General features: G+C 41.2%; 1 protein-coding gene and 1 pseudogene across 4 annotated transcripts; one reads left to right on the plus strand and one right to left on the minus strand.

Moving 5' to 3' along the window:
- Window positions 1-358: 358 nt before the first annotated feature.
- SRSF7 (serine and arginine rich splicing factor 7) lies at window positions 359-6629 on the plus strand. Of its 4 annotated transcripts, none has more exons than XM_006745286.3 (8): window positions 359-518; window positions 1550-1730; window positions 2010-2186; window positions 3060-3134; window positions 3216-3326; window positions 5144-5197; window positions 5733-5768; window positions 6333-6629. In XM_006745286.3, the coding sequence occupies exons 1-8, from the start codon at window positions 491-493 to the stop codon at window positions 6385-6387; spliced, it is 717 nt and encodes a 238-aa protein (XP_006745349.1). In that variant the 5' UTR covers window positions 359-490; the 3' UTR covers window positions 6388-6629. The 4 variants fall into 4 exon arrangements, with proteins under 4 accessions (XP_006745349.1, XP_006745350.1, XP_006745351.1 ...); XM_006745287.3 differs by having other exon boundaries at window positions 3216-3317; XM_006745288.3 differs by lacking the exon at window positions 5733-5768.
- Window positions 6630-12425: 5796 nt separating this feature from the next.
- LOC145715945 (large ribosomal subunit protein eL22 pseudogene) lies at window positions 12426-17906 on the minus strand (annotated as a pseudogene).
- Window positions 17907-18526: the final 620 nt, after the last annotated feature.

Genomic DNA, 18526 nt, shown 5'->3' on the forward strand with positions numbered 1-18526 from the left:
CAACATCAGCGGTTAAATTTTACAGCCTTTCATAAGGCCGGTCTAATGTACCTGTAGTAAGATTACTAGAGCTGAGGGTCCCTAGATTGGGGGAAATGAAAGGGGGGAGGGAGAAGGGGAGGAAAATGAGGAGGGTACAGGAAAAGGGGGAGGGGAGGGGGCGGGACACCGCGGGGAAGTCCACAGGTTTACAGGCGAGGTCTGTCGTTCCCATGGAAACGTATCCCTCCGCCCGCGCTTAGCGTCTTAGCCTCTTCAGTTCCCTCCGCGCCGCTTCTCCACTGTTTCCGCCCAGCTCCTTTGTGCCGCGCAGAACGTCGAAATGACGCATGCGCAGAGAGACACAGCCGCCGCATATATAAACGCGAACCCAGCCTCTTCCTCGTAGTGCCGCCGGGACCGTTGGCTACTGAGTAGGTTTCGGAGCTTTTGTATTCCTCGCTCCCTGGGCTCTGCGAGCTGCAACAGCCGAGCTCGCGAGCCAATCATCATGTCGCGTTACGGGCGGTATGGAGGAGGTAAGAGGCCAGGGCCCGGTAAGGGACGTTGCTGTGGATGTAGTGAGTATTGCGAGGCCGTGGGGTTTGGCGCGGCGGTTGGGAGACGGTTATTCCGCGTGCGTAATGGCGGCTTCGGCGCACACCATACGAAGCCGGAGGCCGCGGGGGCGGGGTATCGAGGGCAGCCGGGGGATGGCGGGTGCAGGTCTGCGGTGGGTTCCGTATTCATTCTTGGGCGATTTCGTTTCCCCCCACAGCCCGAGGCAAGCCCACGATCACTGTTTCCCTGTTGCCCTTCCTCGAGGCGCCCGCCTGCCCCCCCGTCCCCCCCCCCCCGCTCTCGGCTGCCATTTTGCGCACATTGACGACCATGGTGGCGCATTTCCTTGGCGCTTTCCCGCCACTTTAGCAGACAGATGTGGTCGCAGCCGTAAAATCAGGGGTGAATTTGAGACTGAACAAAAGTGTGGCAGCTTCGAGCTGCGCATTCTCGTCAGACAATCGGTCGAATTGAGGAGTGGGAATGGAGACATAATCTTTTCGTCTGGCGGCTGGTTTCTTTTCTCTTTTAGCTCTTTCGAGCGCGGTTTATGGCTCTGGGGCGGGGAGCTGGAGTCTGGGCGAGCCTGCGCCTGGGGCGGTTGCCGCGGAGGACGAGAGCCGGCGCAGCCCCGCTCTCCCGGTCCGGCCCCTGCCGGGGCCCGCCCGCTACCGACGCTGCCGGCCCGCGCGCTCCCCGCGCGCCCGGGGCTGCCGGGACTCGGGGGCGGGGCCGGGGCGGAGCCCGCCCCACGCCTCGGAATATCCTACCACGTGTCTGTGCTTCTGTTTTGGAGGTCGTTTCCTTATTAGAATGTAAAAATCTTTGTCATACACCTGGCTTTTCAAAATGTATGGGCTTTGCTGGTTTTAAGGCTAAAGTAAATGTTTGATAAAGCATTAAACGTGCTTTGCACAGGATTAAGGATGGCCTGTTTGGGGCACAGAATTCAGTCAGACTTAGGCAAATTTTGCATAACATGCATTGTTCTATTTGCGTTTTTAAACAGAAACCAAGGTGTATGTTGGTAATCTGGGAACCGGTGCCGGCAAAGGAGAGTTAGAAAGGGCTTTCAGTTATTATGGTCCCTTAAGAACTGTGTGGATTGCGAGAAATCCTCCAGGATTTGCCTTTGTGGAATTTGAAGATCCTAGAGATGCAGAAGATGCAGTGCGAGGCCTGGATGGGAAGTAAGTAAGAAAGATGTTGGTTGTGAAATTGACGTCTATTAGAATATTCCTGTGGGCTGGGTAGTGAGCTAGGTGATAAGCTTGGATTCTGTAGTCTGGAGGAGACTAAATAGCTAATCATAATTCTGTATATTTAAGATATGAAGGGGCGCAAAGGTGGACTTGGAAGGGTTTATAAAGATAGCTGAAGTTTGTGAGGGAGAAGAGTGGTTGGAAAGTTCTAAATCTAGAAGTGATGTGTATTCTTAGCATTAGAATTTTGTTGATTCTCTTTTATAGGGTGATTTGTGGTTCCCGAGTGAGAGTTGAATTATCAACAGGCATGCCTCGGAGATCTCGTTTTGATAGACCACCCGCCCGACGTCCCTTTGATCCCAATGATAGATGCTATGAGTGTGGCGAAAAGGGACATTATGCTTATGATTGTCATCGTTATAGCCGGCGGCGGAGAAGCAGGTATTTATTTTAATAAGAGAATGGTTGGTATACTAGTTAATCAAGTAATTTTTTTATTAGCAAGGCAGAAACTAGTATTTTTCTATAAACTTGAATGTTAATTGTACAGGTGTATTTTACAATTTTTGTTTAATTAAACAAATGTTAATATATTAATAATCAACCTGGTCAAAACCTTTCAGGTTTCTTCGTTTGAGTCAGTCGCCTTGATTCAGAATGTCACGAGCCTTATGATATCATGCTGAGGCGCCTTGCAAATCCGACAATTAAGATCCTCCTAGACCTTGAGGTGATCAGCATAAGAGGCCAGATCCCCTCGAGTCATCTACACCTAGCTTCACCTTATTCTTTAAAGGGCAGAAAATTTGAGACGGTGATCGCCGTAACAGTAAATTTGGCTTACAATTGGGGCCCCCTCCGGTTTAGAAAGAGGAACACCAGATTGACCACATTCCCAACTAGAAAAATCTTCTTGCGTCAATCAAGCCTCACCTGGCTCATTTGGCTGTCAGTTTGATCGTCGTTAGATTGAAGAAAACATCTAGATGCAGCGATCGGCTATAGATACTTCTAGATCGTCTAGATCTACTAGACCATGGGCCAAAGAGGGTCGACCTGCAAACTTGCAAGGTTTATTTTAAATACACATTACAGTGTTTTATATTATGTAATTCTAAGATGTAATTCAGCTTTTAACAAATCTTTTTTTAGGTAGTAAAAAAAAAAAAAAAAAAAAACTAATAGGCCCAGAGTTTATTTCCAAATGAGACACTAAATTTAAATAGTTTTGAGATTTGATTTCAGCAGAGGCACACAAACTCTAAAAACGAGTTACCATCTAACATTTTGTTTTTTTCTAACTTAAAAAAATAGGTCACGGTCTAGATCACATTCGAGGTCCAGGGGTAGGCGATACTCTCGCTCACGAAGCAGGAGCAGGGGAAGGAGGTGAGAAATACTGCTTAATTTAAGCTTTAACAAGTGATAAACTAATTGGACATAAGACTTAAACTTGGATTTATGTTTTAGATCAAGATCAGCATCTCCACGACGATCAAGATCAGTGTCTCTTCGTAGATCAAGATCAGCTTCACTCAGACGATCTAGGTCTGGTTCTATAAAAGGATCGAGGTATTTCCAGTATGTAACACTTTTTTTCCCTTATTTGTATTTGGATTGTCACGTCTTAATGACTGCACTTTAAGACAATGAGTGTCTTAAAGACATAATTGAAATGGATTGCTTCAGAAAATATTTTTTTGAGACCTAAAAGTTGAATTTCTACATGACCTGTAAATGGATATTACCGTAATTATACAGATAAAGAAAAGCCCAATCAAAGATTTTTAAAGGCTTGAGAGGCTATGGTAGAGGATGGTCCAAAGCACAAATCCTCAAGTCATTCCAGTGAACACTCTGGGTAGACATTGAACTCTAGTCAGATTATGTCTGTCTAGGTAAATGATGCTACCTTTAAAAGGTGATAATTTCTGGATCTCTGATAAGGAGGCCCATTAGAACGAGTAGGATAGGGTGCCTGGGTGGCTTAGTTGGTTAAGCGACTGCCTTTGGTTCAGGTCATGATCCTGGGGTCCCAGGATCGAGTCCCACATTGGGCTCCCTGCTCAGTGGGGAGTCTTGTTTCTCCCTCTGACCCTGCCCCTTCTTGTGTACTCTCTCTCAAATAAATAAAATCTTTAAAAAAAAAGAATGAGGAGGATACTTAGAAGCAAGTTGAAACATAAAAATTTCTCCCTTTTTGAATGATGGGTGAATTTGAGACCATGGGAAGTTGTTTACAGTAGTAGTGTACCTGTGGGTGAATGTAGGCTGTTTTTAACCAGAGACTTACACTGAAATGTAAGAAATTAAAAATCAAACTACGAACCTTATTTTTTTTTACTCCTTTTATAGAAGTCTTTTAAAGGTGATAGAAATGGTTAAGATTCTAGAAAATGAAGAGTTGACAATACTACAGTTGAGTCACTAGTAGGGAATGCCACTGGGAGTTAAATAATAGCACAAAACCTAAATGCAGGGATTCTAAAATTTTAATGCACTTGAGAAAGCTTTGGACTCTCTAGATGAGTGCATTGCAGGACACCAATTTGTGTATTTTAGAGCCAGATTTAGTTTGTATGACAAATTGATGGTCCTGAACTACGAAAGCTTGTTAATGATCTTAAGAATAGTCTTTAAGACCCAGTTGTGACTTTCTACTCACTTACCACCAGCAGAATTGAAATCTCTGTTTAGGGGTCTGTGTGATGTTGTTTTGATTCCTTTAAGATAAAAATAAACCAAACCATAGTAGTCTTAAATGAAAACCATTTTTTATTTCTCTTGGATACTATATGCTCGAAGATAATGTCATACCTCTCTTCAGGAACTATGACAATCAATCCAGATCAATGAGTATGATAGAACCAAGTAATTGAAGTGGTGGTTCTTACTGAAAGTGTCGTTTGTCCAGTCATAGGCCGATAGAAGAAAAGAGTTGTGTCTTGCTTAGTTTTTTGTTTTGTTTTTTTTGTAATACTTCATTAAAAAACTTTTAGGGGCACCTGGGTGGCTCATCGTTACGTGTCTGCCTTCGGCTCAGGTCATGATCCCAGGGTCCTGGGATCGAGCCCTGCATCCGGCTCCCTGCTCAGCGGGAAGCCTGCTTCTCCCTCTTCTTGTGTTCCCTCTCTCACTGTGTCTCTCTCTGTCAATTTTATAATAAAATCTTTTAAAAAACAAAACAATTTTTTTAATCTTTACACCCAGCGTGGGTTCTTAACTCCTAACCCCTGAGATCAAGAGTCACACACTACCTACTGAGTCAGCCAAGCACCCTGTGTCTTGCTTAATTTTAGTTTCTCTATTCTTAGTTTACCTAATAAAAGTGCTCAGTAGGTGTTTAAAGAGATTATTCCTATGAACTAATTGGTATAATTGTTTTTCTTTCTATTAAGATCACGGTCGAGGTCAAGATCAAGATCCAGGTCTCTCTCACGACCACGAAGCAGGTAGGGTAAAAATCTGAAGAATGCTCTTCTAGTTATATGGCACCAATATCCAAAGAGTTCAAAGTGTTTTGAATTGTTGAAATTTCAAGTGTTAACTTTAAGCTTAGGTGTTAGTGGAACGCAGTACCTTCTTAGTAAATCAAACTTTAGAACTTCCATTTATACGTGGCCTATTGTGGCTGACTTCCTGGACAAGAAAATGTCAAGCTGTAGTGAGAAGTTCTGGCTTTGGGGTTACATGAAGAGGCCTTGTTAGAACTGATGGGCTCATGGAGAAGCATTCTGAGATAATTGTGCTTAAAGCAGATGTAAAGATTGTGATGCAGTGAAGCAGTTCACTCATTTTATGAAGAACAGTTGTTGGAAGATTGGCTTTTGTTTGCAAAAACTGCAAGGCTCTTTCTCAGTTTAATTGTGGCCTGACCTTTTAATTTTAAGCTCAGGGCAACTTTGGGGGTTCATTTCGTGATACTGTGATTATAAGAAAGGGATTGGTTAGTACTTCTTCTTAATAGAATTTCTCATGTTTTGACAGCCGATCAAAGTCCAGATCTCCATCTCCAAAAAGAAGGTAAGCTAAATAATTTGTTGCCAAATCGTAACTGTCAAGTGGCCTCTGCAGAATTTGTTTTGCTTACTGCTTACTTTGCAGGCTTTGAGCTCTTTGGAGAATTGGTGCTATATATATTACTGTATACTAGGTTTCTTCGGTGATGGCTTTTCCTACTTCAACATTAGTTTGTATTTTTGGTAGATATTTAGTCGTAAAATGTTACGGTGACTATTAAGATGTTTAGTGCTGTGAACCTTTAACTGTATAATTTCATGTTAAGAAACCTTTTTCCTCCACATGAGACGATAGGTAAATGAAGTACCCACATGAAGGAAAAACCTCCCAGAATTCAAATAGTTCTCTCGCAGTTATAGCAAGGTGGCTATTAAACCTAATCTTAAGCGGGGACAAAGGATTTTATGTAAATCTTCTGATTTTTAGCTTTCTGCCATGAAGTACTTTTGGCCACCTTTGAGTTTATTGAAACTGAGTTTTGCCCTGACATGTACACGAGAAGAGTAAATTTCAGTAAGTACTAATCAGTGCCGAACTTAATTTTTTTTTTTTTTTTTTTTTTTTTAGTCGTTCCCCATCAGGAAGTCCGCGAAGAAGTGCAAGTCCTGAAAGAGTGGACTGAAGTTCTCAAGTTCACCTTTTAGGGAAAAGTTATTTTGTTTACATTATTATAAGGGATTTGTGGTGTCAAAGTGTAACCTAGGAAGGGTATTTCAACCATCTAATCAAAATGGATCTGGATTGTTACTCTGTAAATTCACAGCAGTAAGATAATATAAAATTTTTGTTGAATGTATTAACATCCTATGGTCTGAAAATGTGGGTTTTTATTTGGCACATTTAAATAAAATGTTTCTAACTAGATTTCTGATTTGTGTTCAATATTAATATTCAGTTTGTTAAGCTTCAGGGGTAAACCTTGATATTAACCATATTCATACAGACTTAACATTTCAAAGTTTAATGGTGTTGAGTCGTCAACGTCATTAGCTGTAGTATACATACACTTTGAAAATTCCTTTTTATCCTTAGAGCTTTGGGTGAGATAAGAACTCAAGTTCCCTTAATAGCATAAGTGTGTATGACAAGTTCCTACGTTAATCTTTTGGAGTTGGTGGTGTTAGATACCAAGCTCTAATCTCAATCTGTCAACCTAGAGGGACCAGTGATTCCGAAGGCTATTTAGTTAAGTATAGTAACTGAGGTTTTCAGGCTATTAGATGGGATGGTGTCAAACTAGAACTCCTGATTTTATTAAGTTCTACCCAATGTTGTTTTGTTTTTTCAACATTTTATACCACAACTTTTGCATGTTTGAGGAATTGTCTGAGTTTGGACAAAACATCTTCATGTAAACCAGCTTTGCAAAATTTCCCAGTCCGGATAATCTGTCTCTTGAAATGGATTGCCATATTCTGAGCAGAGATCTGTTAATTCCCAATCTAGGTTTTTCAGTTTCTGACTACCAACATCTTATTTTGCCAGGCTGGTGCAAAAGTAATTAAAGATGTCAACCAGAAATGTTAATGAGACTCAAGCAGTTTTGTAAATCTCACCTACATTTAGCAACACCTTATGTAGTTGTTTTGGTAGCATCTGGTAGATCTTAGAATATAGCCAGTAGATTCTTTATTGAGACTTTATCTTTAGTAGGGCAATAGTAGTTAATTTTGAGTTTTCTGGTCAAGCTTTTACCAGGTGTTCATTAGCATTGGTGCAAAAAAGCAGAATACTGGTCTGCGTCAAATTTCATTTGGTCTGATCACTAGTGCGTTGAAAGATTGGATGCTTTGTTTTCAGAATTTTGACAACTGGCTGAATTATAATGGTGTAAAGCTGTATAATTGGCAGGCTTATTTGTTCCACTTGGTCAGCTTTAATTGTTCTGTATTATATAAAGATAAGTTCACTTAATAAATCTGCAGAGAACAAACAATCCTGATATCAATTTTTGGAAGTGGGAGTTCTGAGCCAAGAGTAGGAATTACGTGTAGCTTGGGGATGGATTGCTAGCAGCATCCTAGAGATTAGTACAAAAGGATGAGAAGGATATAGAGGAGGGTAGGGGCAAAAACGGGTTTAAGAAACGAGCACAGAAAGATTTGCCCTTAATGAGAAAGGGAATGCTGGGTATCTAGGTTAGTACCTTTCACGTGCTTGACAGCAACTACTTCTGTGATTAGTATACATCTTAAGATGATAACACTTTGATGCAGTGTACTTTTGTTTACAGTTGAAGATGTTAGGAATGCTAAATTTATGTGACCGGATAAGTGCTAGTCTAGGCTCATTCCTTCTAAATTTTAAACCTGGCACTACCTGGTAGCTAATTAAACACATCAGACACCGTACTTTGGACATAAAATCTTATTTTGGTCCTCTCACCTACCGAGAGGTGTTGAAAGCTAGGTAATGCATACCCCTGACTTCACGGTGATAGTTTTCCTTTGGACTTGGAGCTAGGCTAAGTATTGAGTGAAAGAGGTCCTACCACCTTGCCATGTTCCCTCCTAAGGATGAAGGAAATCTGAGGGAGTTTGGAAACACCATCAAACTGAGAATTGGTTAAATGAATGGTGGTATGGGATTGTGATTTCTCCTTTGTGTAGCCTATCTTGAAGTCTAAAGAGCATGGTGATTTCCAAGATAATATTAAAAGGAAGTGGGAGCTCTTAACAGCTTGGCAAGGAGTAATCAGAGTGAAGAGTAATAGCAAAGAATTCATTAGATCTGGCTCTTCTTGAGCAACCGATATTTGGAGGCCTTTGGAAGGGAGGGCTGTACAACCTCGATGTAAATAATTGCATAGCTGGAAAGACATACTAGGGGCCTGGCTGGTCTTGGAGTATTTGGAGGGTGGTGAAAACTGGTGACAAGCCAAAGAAATGGGTGCAGGTGCCTAGGTTTAAGGTATGGTAGTATTAAAGCTGTTCTATCCAGAATTATCTTAAGGGACGGTGGCAGGGAAACACCAGTAGGCAGCTTTAAAGCCAGATAGGTTACTTTTCCCACACCTTAGGGGTTTCCTGTTACCATTCTAGTAAAAATACCAAAGGACATTTTGTCAATGCCCACAACAATAGTGCTGTTAACCCCATCTCGCAGAAGAGGAAATGGGTTCAGAAAGATTAATGCTGTGCTATTATCCTGTTAGGAGGTAGGAAACGTTTGAATCCTACATACCATTCCAAAGCCCTTTTTTTTTTTTTAAGGATTTTATTTATTTTGACAGCACAAGCAGGCAGAGCAGCAGAGGGAGAGGGAGAAGCAGGCTCTCCGCTGAGCAGGGAGCCTGATGCGGGGCTTGATCCCAGGACTCTGGGATCATGACCTGAGCCGAAGGCAGATGCTCAACCGACTGAGCCACCCAGCCACCCAAAGCCCTTACTTTTCTAATCAATAAAGCACCTTATGGCCCCTTTAAAACAAAACCATATGGGAAAATCAGAAAATACAATCTATGATTCTACCCATTGTAGATTATGCCATTGCTAATAATTCGGCTATTTTCTTTCCAGTCATAATGAAGAAAAGATGCTGGATAGAAGGATAACAAGCATGTGGAAGGCAGTAGCCAATTAACTGTTAACGCCCTCAAGGCCAGTTCTCAGATCGAGTGCTTTTTCCCTTTCCCATAGGCCATTGGCCCAACTTATTTTCCATTTTATTTCATTTTTTGACTTGGTAATATATATTCAAAGTGTATACAGTAAGAAGGCTCCCTACCCCTAACTCAGCGGCACAGTTCTCTCCCCAAAGGTAACCACTGTTACCAATTATATAGCCTGAGGAAATGTACATAGATATTTTCTTTTTCCTTTTAACATGAAAGAGATAGACCTTGTTTTTCTCACTTAACATTTTGGAGTTCTTTTATGTAGGTAAAAATGGCACTTCCTCATTTTTTTTATGTTGCATACTATTTAGTTCCTGGATATTGCATAATTTATGCAGGTAACTTTTGTGCCCCTTCAATGTGCCAGGTACTGCTAGCCTTGGAAAACAGGTGAACAAAGTCTGTCTTCATGGAGCTTAAGTTCTGGAGAGACAAATGAACAAACAGGTGGGTAATAACGTATATGCGCAACCATGAAGCTGGGGGAGAGAGAGGGAGTTGGTTGGTGTTGAGTAAAGGGTATCTAAGGAAGGCCTCTGATGGTGACATTTGTGCAAGTGAGGGAGTAAGGTACATCAGCTCTGGGCAGAGGGCACAGTAACTGTGAAGGCCCTGAAGAGTTTTCAGTTGGGTAAGGAGGCCACTATGAAGTGAACAGAAGCGAGAAACGGGAAAAGATGGCATAGGAAGGGAGAGGGCTGTAGGACATAGATGATACAGGACCTTGTATACTTTGGAGAGTGCTTGCTTTTTTTCCACTGAGCATTTTTGAGCGGAGTTAACAGGAACTGAATCAGTTTCTTATCACCTGGTAGGAGGGTTGTTTCTAATTAACTGTAACAATGCTGTAGTGAATCAATCACCTTGCACAATACATTACATGTGACCCTGCATATCTTGGATAATCCCTAGAAGTTGAATTGCTGGTCAAAGGATATGTGCATTTATATTTTTGCTAGATATTGTTAGTTTGCCCCGGTGACTAGGTATATGTCTGTTTCTCTCCTATTGTCTACGTGGTACACCTTGTGTAACATGGTGGGCTGTCACTTGTTAATTTTACCAATCTTGAGTTGGAAAACGGTGTCTCAGCATAGTTTTTTTTTAATTGTGGCAGAATGCATATTTTCCCCCTATTCTGGAAAGTTTCCACATATTCAAAAGTCTGGTTGACGTTCCCTTGCTCTCAACACTGTAAACTTCTATAGTCGGATTCCTATTCACACTGTAATTGCCTATTTACTTTTCTGTAGGTATGCTGCCAAAAGTCTAATTGGGACAGCATGTACCAGGCCTTATTCCATTTCCTCACTGCCTAGTACTTGATGAGGGAAAAGTTAGTTAATGGATGAATGAATGAATTCTAACCTATTACACCAAGCATATAAAATGGGAACCTCCTCTCTTGTCTGAGACCTTTATAATCCCCATTTCAATGAAAAGTTCCCATTTCCTTCCAGCTACCTCTAAGACTGACTCTGACCCTGTCTGACTCTGCCTGCAGAGGATCTGGATCCATAGGCCGCTGTTAATGTCCAGCTCCACTCTGCAGCTCTAGTGCAAGGGTTTTTTCTCATTTGGCTTAAACTCCCAAGAGTTCTCCTCAGAAAGGGTGTGGAAAATTTCTGTGCAGACAGTTCTCTGAGAAGGGTGGAGACTTACCTACCACTCCAAGAGCTGGTGAGCCCAGATGAGTCCGCCTATCCCATGTGAGAAACATAACGTCATTGGACCAACAGCAGCCATTTCATATGACTATCAGCTGCCTAAGGTTATATCCTATAATCCTATCCAGTTCTCTGCAGATTCCCTGGGTGGTTCTCGGTAACCAAAGCTTGCAGGAGGCTGAATGTGATCCTATAGGAAGACCTGTTAGTTTTTATTTTGGGTTGTAGCATATCTTGAAGAAATCTGGATTATAGAAAATGAATCTGTTCAATGCCAAGAATAAAAAATCCGGCTGTAAAGAAAATATATATGGCAGAGGTAAAGTTAGATGGGCTAGTTTATCTCAGTCATTGTCAAAACAACCATCACCAGAGTTCCTGGGCTCCTATAATAAGAACATACTGCCTTCTTTAACTAAGTATGGTTATACTATGCTTTAATGTTTATATTCTTTCAGAGTGCAGGCTGTTGAGACCAGGATTTAGGAAATGATGGCCCACAGGCCAAATCTGGCCCACTGCTGTTTTCATACAGCTAATGAGCTAAGATGGTTTCTACATTTTTATGTGGTTGAAAAAATTAAAAGTGTAGTAATACTTAATGACATGAAAATTATATGAAATTCAAATTGCAGCATCCATAAAGTTTTACTGGAACGCAGCCAAGGCTCATTTGTTTACCTATCATCTCTTGACTTCTTGTGTTACAGTGGCAGAGTTGAGTAATTGTGACAGATTGTAAATCACAAAACCATTTACCGAAAATGTTTGCCACCCCTGGTTTAGACATTTGTCTTCAACTGTTCACGATCTTCCATATAATTCTTTCTGAAAATCTTAGGTGCTGTTATGGTAGGGTTGCAACAGTCTCACCGAGACACACTGTTGGTCTGGGAAGGTTGTTTCTCTGTGACTCGTTCTTGAGGAAGTGCTTCATGAAGCTACGGGGCAAATTCTAGCTAAACATTTATGCACTTAGAATATTAGTGAAAGCTTTTACTCTAGGGCGGTGGTTTTCCCTAGTTACATATTAGGATCACCCAGAAGCCTTAGAAACATTCCAATGAAGTCAAAATTGCTGAGGGTGATGCCTGAGCATTAATATTCTAAAAATCTTCCTGGTGATTCTAATACATAACCAGAATATTGCAGTTGGGGGTAGTAATGGCCCACCTAGTTCACTAGTTACTGGACGGATTGGCCTGGCTTATCACTATTATAATACAGTTTGCAATACTCATGTGATTCAAAGGAAGGTTCTAATATGTATTCTTTATGTTTCTCTGATCCTTTCTCTGAGCAAATGACCTTATGCTGGAATGGAACCTTTCTCTTTCTTTCTTTCTTTCTTTCTTTCTTTCTTTCTTTCTTTTTAAGAATTTATTCATTTGAGACAGATAGATAGCATGAGTGGGGGAGAGGCAGAGGGAGAGGGAGGAGCAGACTCCCTGCTGAGCTGGAAGCCTGATGTGGGGCTCGGTGTGGGGCACGATCCCAGGACCTGGAGATCATGACCTGAACCGAAGGCAGAGGCTTAACCATCCGAGCCACCCAGGCGCCCCTGGTAGAACCTTTCTATGAAAATGGTAGAAACTGCATTTTAATTTATATAAATACCAGCAGAGGTCACTGTGCTCAGAGAAATATTCATCTAAAAGAAAGTTAACATGCTGTTCAGGAAATTTGAAGCAGTATTTACTAGAACTATTGGTTTTACCCAACACTGAGTAGCCTCTGGTCACAATTATTGCTTCAAAGCATCTACGGCTCTTCTAGCTGCATACATACATTTATAATTGTATCTTTCTGATATGATGATGCTTTTATTATAAAGTATTTTTGTCTCTATGAATATTTCTTGTTTTATTTTATTTTTATTTATTTATTTTTTAAAGATTTTATTTATTTATTTGAGAGAGAGAGAGAGAATGAGAGAGAGAGAGCATGAGGGGGGGAGGGTCAGAGGGAGAAGCAGACTCCCTGCCGAGCAGGGAGCCTGATGTGGGACTCGATCCCGGGACTCCAGGATCATGACCTGAGCCGAAGGCAGTCACTTAACCAACTGAGCCACCCAGGCGCCCTATTTCTTGTTTTAAAGTCTACTTTGTCTGATAGTAATATAGCCACTCCAGCTCTATTTTTTTTTTAAGATTTTATTTATATATTTGACACAGAAAGAGAGCACAAGCAGGGGGGAATGGCAGGCAGAGGGAGAGGGAGAAGCAGACTCCCTGCCAAGTGGGGAGCCTGATGCAGGGCTCAAACCCAGGACACCAAGACCATGACCTGAGCTGAAGGCAGACGTCCAACCAACTGAGCCACCCAGGCGCCCCTCCAGCTCTCTATTGATGACTGTTTTGTATGGCACATTTTTTCCATCCACTTAGTTTCAGCCTATTGGTGCATATAGTTAGTTGCTATATCTTGCTTTTTAATTTCAGTCTGACAAAACTGCCTTTTGGGGTATTTAAGCCATCTACAGTTAACACAACCATTGATACGGTTGGATTTACAATTCCCATTTTTTTTTGTATTTCCCATTTTTGTTGTTTTCTATATGTTTCCTGCCTTCTTTCCCCTCTTTCTCTTGTACCTGCCTTCTTTTGTATTGTTTTTTTGGTGTATCATTTTAATTCCTCTTGATTTTATTTTTTACTATATTTGTGAGTTATTTCCTTAGTTGTTATATCTTCATTTATCACAATCTACTTCACATTAATATTCTGGTAAAATACAGAAATTTTGCTCCAATGTATTTCCTTTTCCTGGATTTCCTTCCCATGTGCTGTAGGTATTATAAACTCAGTGATACAGTGTCATAATTTTTGCTTTATATACAGTCTTATGTCTTTTAAAAAAGAGATGAGAAAATACACAGGCCCTTTTTGTTACCCATAAATTTACTATATCTGATATTCTTCTTTCTTTCCAAGGATTCATGTTGCCATCTTAATTTCCTTTTAGCATGAAGGACTTCCTCTAGTATTTCTGGCAAGGCAGGTCTGCTAGCAATGAATTCTCTAATTCTTTATCTGGGAATGTTTTCATTTCATCTTTGCTTTTGAATGGTAGTTTTGGGGATATGGAATCCTTGGTTTTTAAGCACTTTGACTATGTCATTCTGCTGCTTCCTGGACTCCACTGTTTCAGATGAGAAGTTACATGTTAATTGTATTGGTGGTCCCCTGTAGTAATGAGTCCTTTTTCTCTTGCTTTCAAATTGTCTTTGTTTTTTGGCATTCAGTAGTTTAAATATTACGTATCTAGGTGGGGATCTTTTTGTATTCTCTTGTTGGAGTTATTTGAGCTTCTTGGTTGTATCGATTAATGGTTTTTGTCAAATTTGAGAGTTTTTGCCATTATTTTTTGAAATATTTTTCTGACTGCTTCCTCTTCTTTTTGTTTTGTTTTTTGTTTGTTTGTTTGTTTTGTTTTGTTTTTTGGTTCTCAAGTTTTATTCAAGAACTCATATAAAATATTCCAGATAAATGAGTTTTAATCCTCCTCTTCCTCATCCTGGTTAATCTGGAAGTAATGCAATTTGTAACTCTCTTTGCTGTTAGCAACTATGTGTAACCAATCACATAGATTATTATTCTTCAAATATTTTTTGGTGAGATATTTCAAATACCTTTTGGAAAAAGGCACCTCAGAGGTCACAGTAATCTTGCTCTTGCTCCTTTAGATGGTTACAACCCCTCCACTGAGACTCCACTGAGACTTTCTCTCTTGCAGAAACTGCTCAAAATTGGCAGCGTCCATGATTCCATCCTCTACAGAGGGGGTGCGGTCAAGGGTTCCTTTTTTTTGCCCCCGCTTCACCATAAGCTTTTTCACAGGTGCCATGGCACTGTGGAGACAGAGCGCGTCCTCTCCTTTTTGGACCCTCACACATGAGTTGATGTGCTTGATGTCTTACAGGTCTCCGAGGTTCTGTTCTGTTTTCCTTTTTTTTTAAATATTTTATTTATTTGACAGAGAGATAGAGAGTACAGGTAGGCCGAGAGGCAGGCAGAGGGAGAGGGAGAAGCAGGCTCTCCGCTGAGCAGGGAGCCCGATGTGGGGCTCGATCCCAGGACCCTGGGATCATGACCTGAGCTGAAGGCAGATGCTTAACCGACTGAGCCACCCAGGCACCCCTGTTTTCCTCTTTTTTAAGATCTTATTTACTTACTTGAGAGAGCACACACAAGCAGGGGGGAGCGGCAGGCAGAGGGAGAGGGAGAAGCGGACACGTGGGACTCGATCCGGGGACCCTGAGATCATGACCTGAGCCGAAGGCAGATGTTTAACCAACTGAGCCACCCAGGTGTCCCTGTTCTGTTTTCTCTATTTTTCAGATTGATGATTTCTATTGATTTATCTTCAGGTTCACTTATTTTTTTTCTCCTGTCATCTCAAATCTTAGCTTCTCTAGTGTTATTTCATGTGTTATTGTACATTTCAACCCTACAATTTTCACTTGGTTCTTTTTTTATAATCTATCTCTATTCAACTTTTTGGTTATTTTTAAAAACATTCTTGGGGTGCCTGGGTGGCTCAGTCGTTAAGCGTCTGCCTTCGGCTCAGGTCACGATCCCAGGGTCCTGGGATGGAGCCCCACATCGGTCTCCCTGCTCCACGGGAAGCCTGCTTCTCCCTCTCTCACTCCCCCTGCTTATGTTCCCTCTCTCGCTGCATCTCTCTCTGTCAAATAAATAAATACAATCTTTAAAAAATAAAAAATAAAAACATTCTTGTGTTTATTTTTAAGTTTAGCTTTCTAGGGGGTTGCCCTGTGTCTGCATAGCTTAGTGGTGCTAAGAAACCCCAACCAGTCAGATTTCTGCCCTTTGCTGATGGATCTGTTTTAGATGGGGAGTGAATTCAGTGTTTGGGCTGTTTTCAAGTCTGTCCTGGCTTTTACTTTTTGCTGAACCCCTTTTAATTTCCTGTGCACGTGCATGCAGCCTCAGAGTTGGCCAGGAGTGTACAGCTTGGACCCTCCCTGGTCTCTGCTATGCATGTGCACAGCCTCTGATCATCCCGAAATCTGCATTTTCCAACCAGAATGCAGGGTCAGGCTAGTAGAGCTGTCAGCTGTCCCTGCTTGCATAGCAATGAGATCATTGATAAAAATGTTGGGTATTGGTATCACCCGCTGCTCCAAATTGAGTGAACAACCCCTTCAGCCACAGCAGCCTGCTGGCCCACACGTTCTCTTTTGCTCTGGCAGAACCTCCACAGTGACTGAGCTGGGGGAGGAGGAGGGTGGGAGCAGCTCCAGGCAAAAATGCCACAGTCTCCCACAGTCCCTGCACAAAGTCTGCAGTTGTCCAAACATAAACACATCTCAGATTGTTGTATGCTTTTGGCCAGTTTCCAGAGCAGCAAAGTTGTTTGTTCAGCATAATAGTTGCTTTTTTGAGGAGAGGATTTGCTGACCTCCTTCCTGGGCTATAGGTGGAAGTGCTACCCAAAGCATCTGAGACTTGAATTATGTTTTGAATAATTGGAGAAGTTGAAACTTGAAAAAGATAAATGCCTCAATTGGAAAAGGATTGCACTCCTACCAAAATTATCTAAATAGCCCACGGCAAACTGGTGATCCAATTGTTTAAAATGGTTACGACTGATAATGGGAACTGGCTAAGGAACAGGAGGTATGTGCTGTGTCTCCCTTCTGTCTTCTGCTGGTAGTTCTGTATTCTTTCACGCTCTACTCTTCACGAACCATCCTTGTATTCATCGACACTAACTTCCTTTAGTCCTTTGAGATTAGACGGTCATTGGTTACCTAGCGGTCACAACAGTTCAAACTCCACAGTATGCCATCTTAGTTTGGTCTTTACAGCGATGTCTGTGTAGTTGTTTAGTATCACATCTTACCTGGTTAGGCAAAATGTCTGGGAACTGGAAAAATGAAAATCCCACAGCTAATGATAAGAACTTATATTCTAAGAATTTGAAACAGGAATCCATAGATCATTGAACTAAGGTCAGTGATAGGCTCACCTGTGAAGGGTCAGAACTCAGAATAATAGCACTAGTCTGGTTGTGGGTAGGGGGCTGTATGGTAAAGAAGGCATGGAGTCCTGGAGGCCTGGAGACTTATTCTTGTGGGGGTGGGGTAGGTTGTGTTGCATTTTAGTGGGTATTTGCATTTTCATAGACCTGTGGTTGTGTGGTGTTTTTCATATTGAATACCATGTTTGTCTTCACCATCTCACATGAGCTACAATTGTCCTGTTATTAGACTGTAAAGTTTTGTTTCTTGCTGACACCTTCAGTGAGTTCGTCGTCAAATGCCACAATCAAGCTTACATGTTGTCACACTCTACGTGTCTCATATAGAAGGTCTTTTCTCAGGAAAATCAAAGTTCTCTTTTATGTGTGTATTTTATAAAAAGGGATAGATTGGTTGCTACCACAAAACATCAATTTCTCTAAGATTTTACTCTCATCAGATTTGTTGTTTGACGTATAGTTAGCCTTTTTATTGTCTTTCATAAAAACAATTAATTACCAGTATCTTCCTCCAACTGCCCCAAAGGTGCATATCCTTACTGGGGCTAAGTAACTCTTATTTATTTGTTTTGTTTTTGTTTTGATTTATTTACTTATATATTAAAGAGAGAGAGCACATTGGGGGAGAAGCAGAAGGAGAGGGATAACCAGACATTGCGCTAAGTTAGGAGCCTGGATGTGGGGCTGGATCCCACGACCCTGAGATCATGACCTGAGCCGGAATCAAGAGTCAGACGTTCAACTGATTGAGCCACCCAGGTGCCCTATTTATTTATTTTTAATTTTTTTAATTATTATTATTATTATTTTTAAAGATTTTATTTATTTATTTGAGAGAGAGAATGAGAGAGAGAGAGCATGAGAGGGGGGAGGGTCAGAGGGAGAAGCAGACCCCCTGCTAAGCAAGGAGCCCGACATGGGACTCGATCCCGGGACTCCAGGATCATGACCTGAGCCGAAGGCAGTCGCTTAACCAACTGAGCCACCCAGGCGCCCTTAATTATTTTTTTTAATGAGTGGAAGATGTTACTTTATTCTTTCTTTGTAATTATTTTCTTTTTAAAGACAATTCTTTAGAACAGAGGAAAACAAAGTCCGGCTGAACAACATGGGTTTGAACAGGTGCACATATGTGTGGGTTTTTTACAGTTCAGTACCTTACATGTATTTTCTCTTACAACTCTCTTAATAACATTTTCTTTTCTCTAGCTTATTTTACTGTAAGAATATAATATATAATACATGTAACATGCAAAATATGTGTTAATCAACTGTTTATATGTTATGGTACAGCTTTCGGTCAACAATAGGCTATTAGTAGTTAAGTTTTGGTGAGTCAAAAGTTATACGTGGATTTTTGACTGCATGGGGGTTGATGTCCCAAACCCCTGCATTGCTCAAGGGTCAACTATACTTGGGTAATAAATGTAATGTCAAACCTAGAAGCCACCAAATTGGGAACTAATTTGTAG

The sequence above is a fragment of the Leptonychotes weddellii genome, chromosome 10 (assembly GCF_054177405.1).
Source record: "Leptonychotes weddellii isolate Sample4059 chromosome 10, ASM5417740v2, whole genome shotgun sequence".
NCBI lineage: Eukaryota > Metazoa > Chordata > Mammalia > Carnivora > Phocidae > Leptonychotes > Leptonychotes weddellii.

What these genes read in the sequence shown, in the direction of transcription:
- SRSF7 (XM_006745286.3), top strand. Translation starts at nt 491, where the DNA reads ATGTCGCGTTACGGGCGGTATGGAGGAG. An exon ending in TTACGGGCGGTATGGAGGAG is followed by an intron (nt 519 to 1,549) that starts GTAAGAGGCCAG and finishes GTTTTTAAACAG; the next exon opens with AAACCAAGGTGTATGTTGGT. An exon ending in CTCTCACGACCACGAAGCAG is followed by an intron (nt 5,198 to 5,732) that starts GTAGGGTAAAAA and finishes ATGTTTTGACAG; the next exon opens with CCGATCAAAGTCCAGATCTC.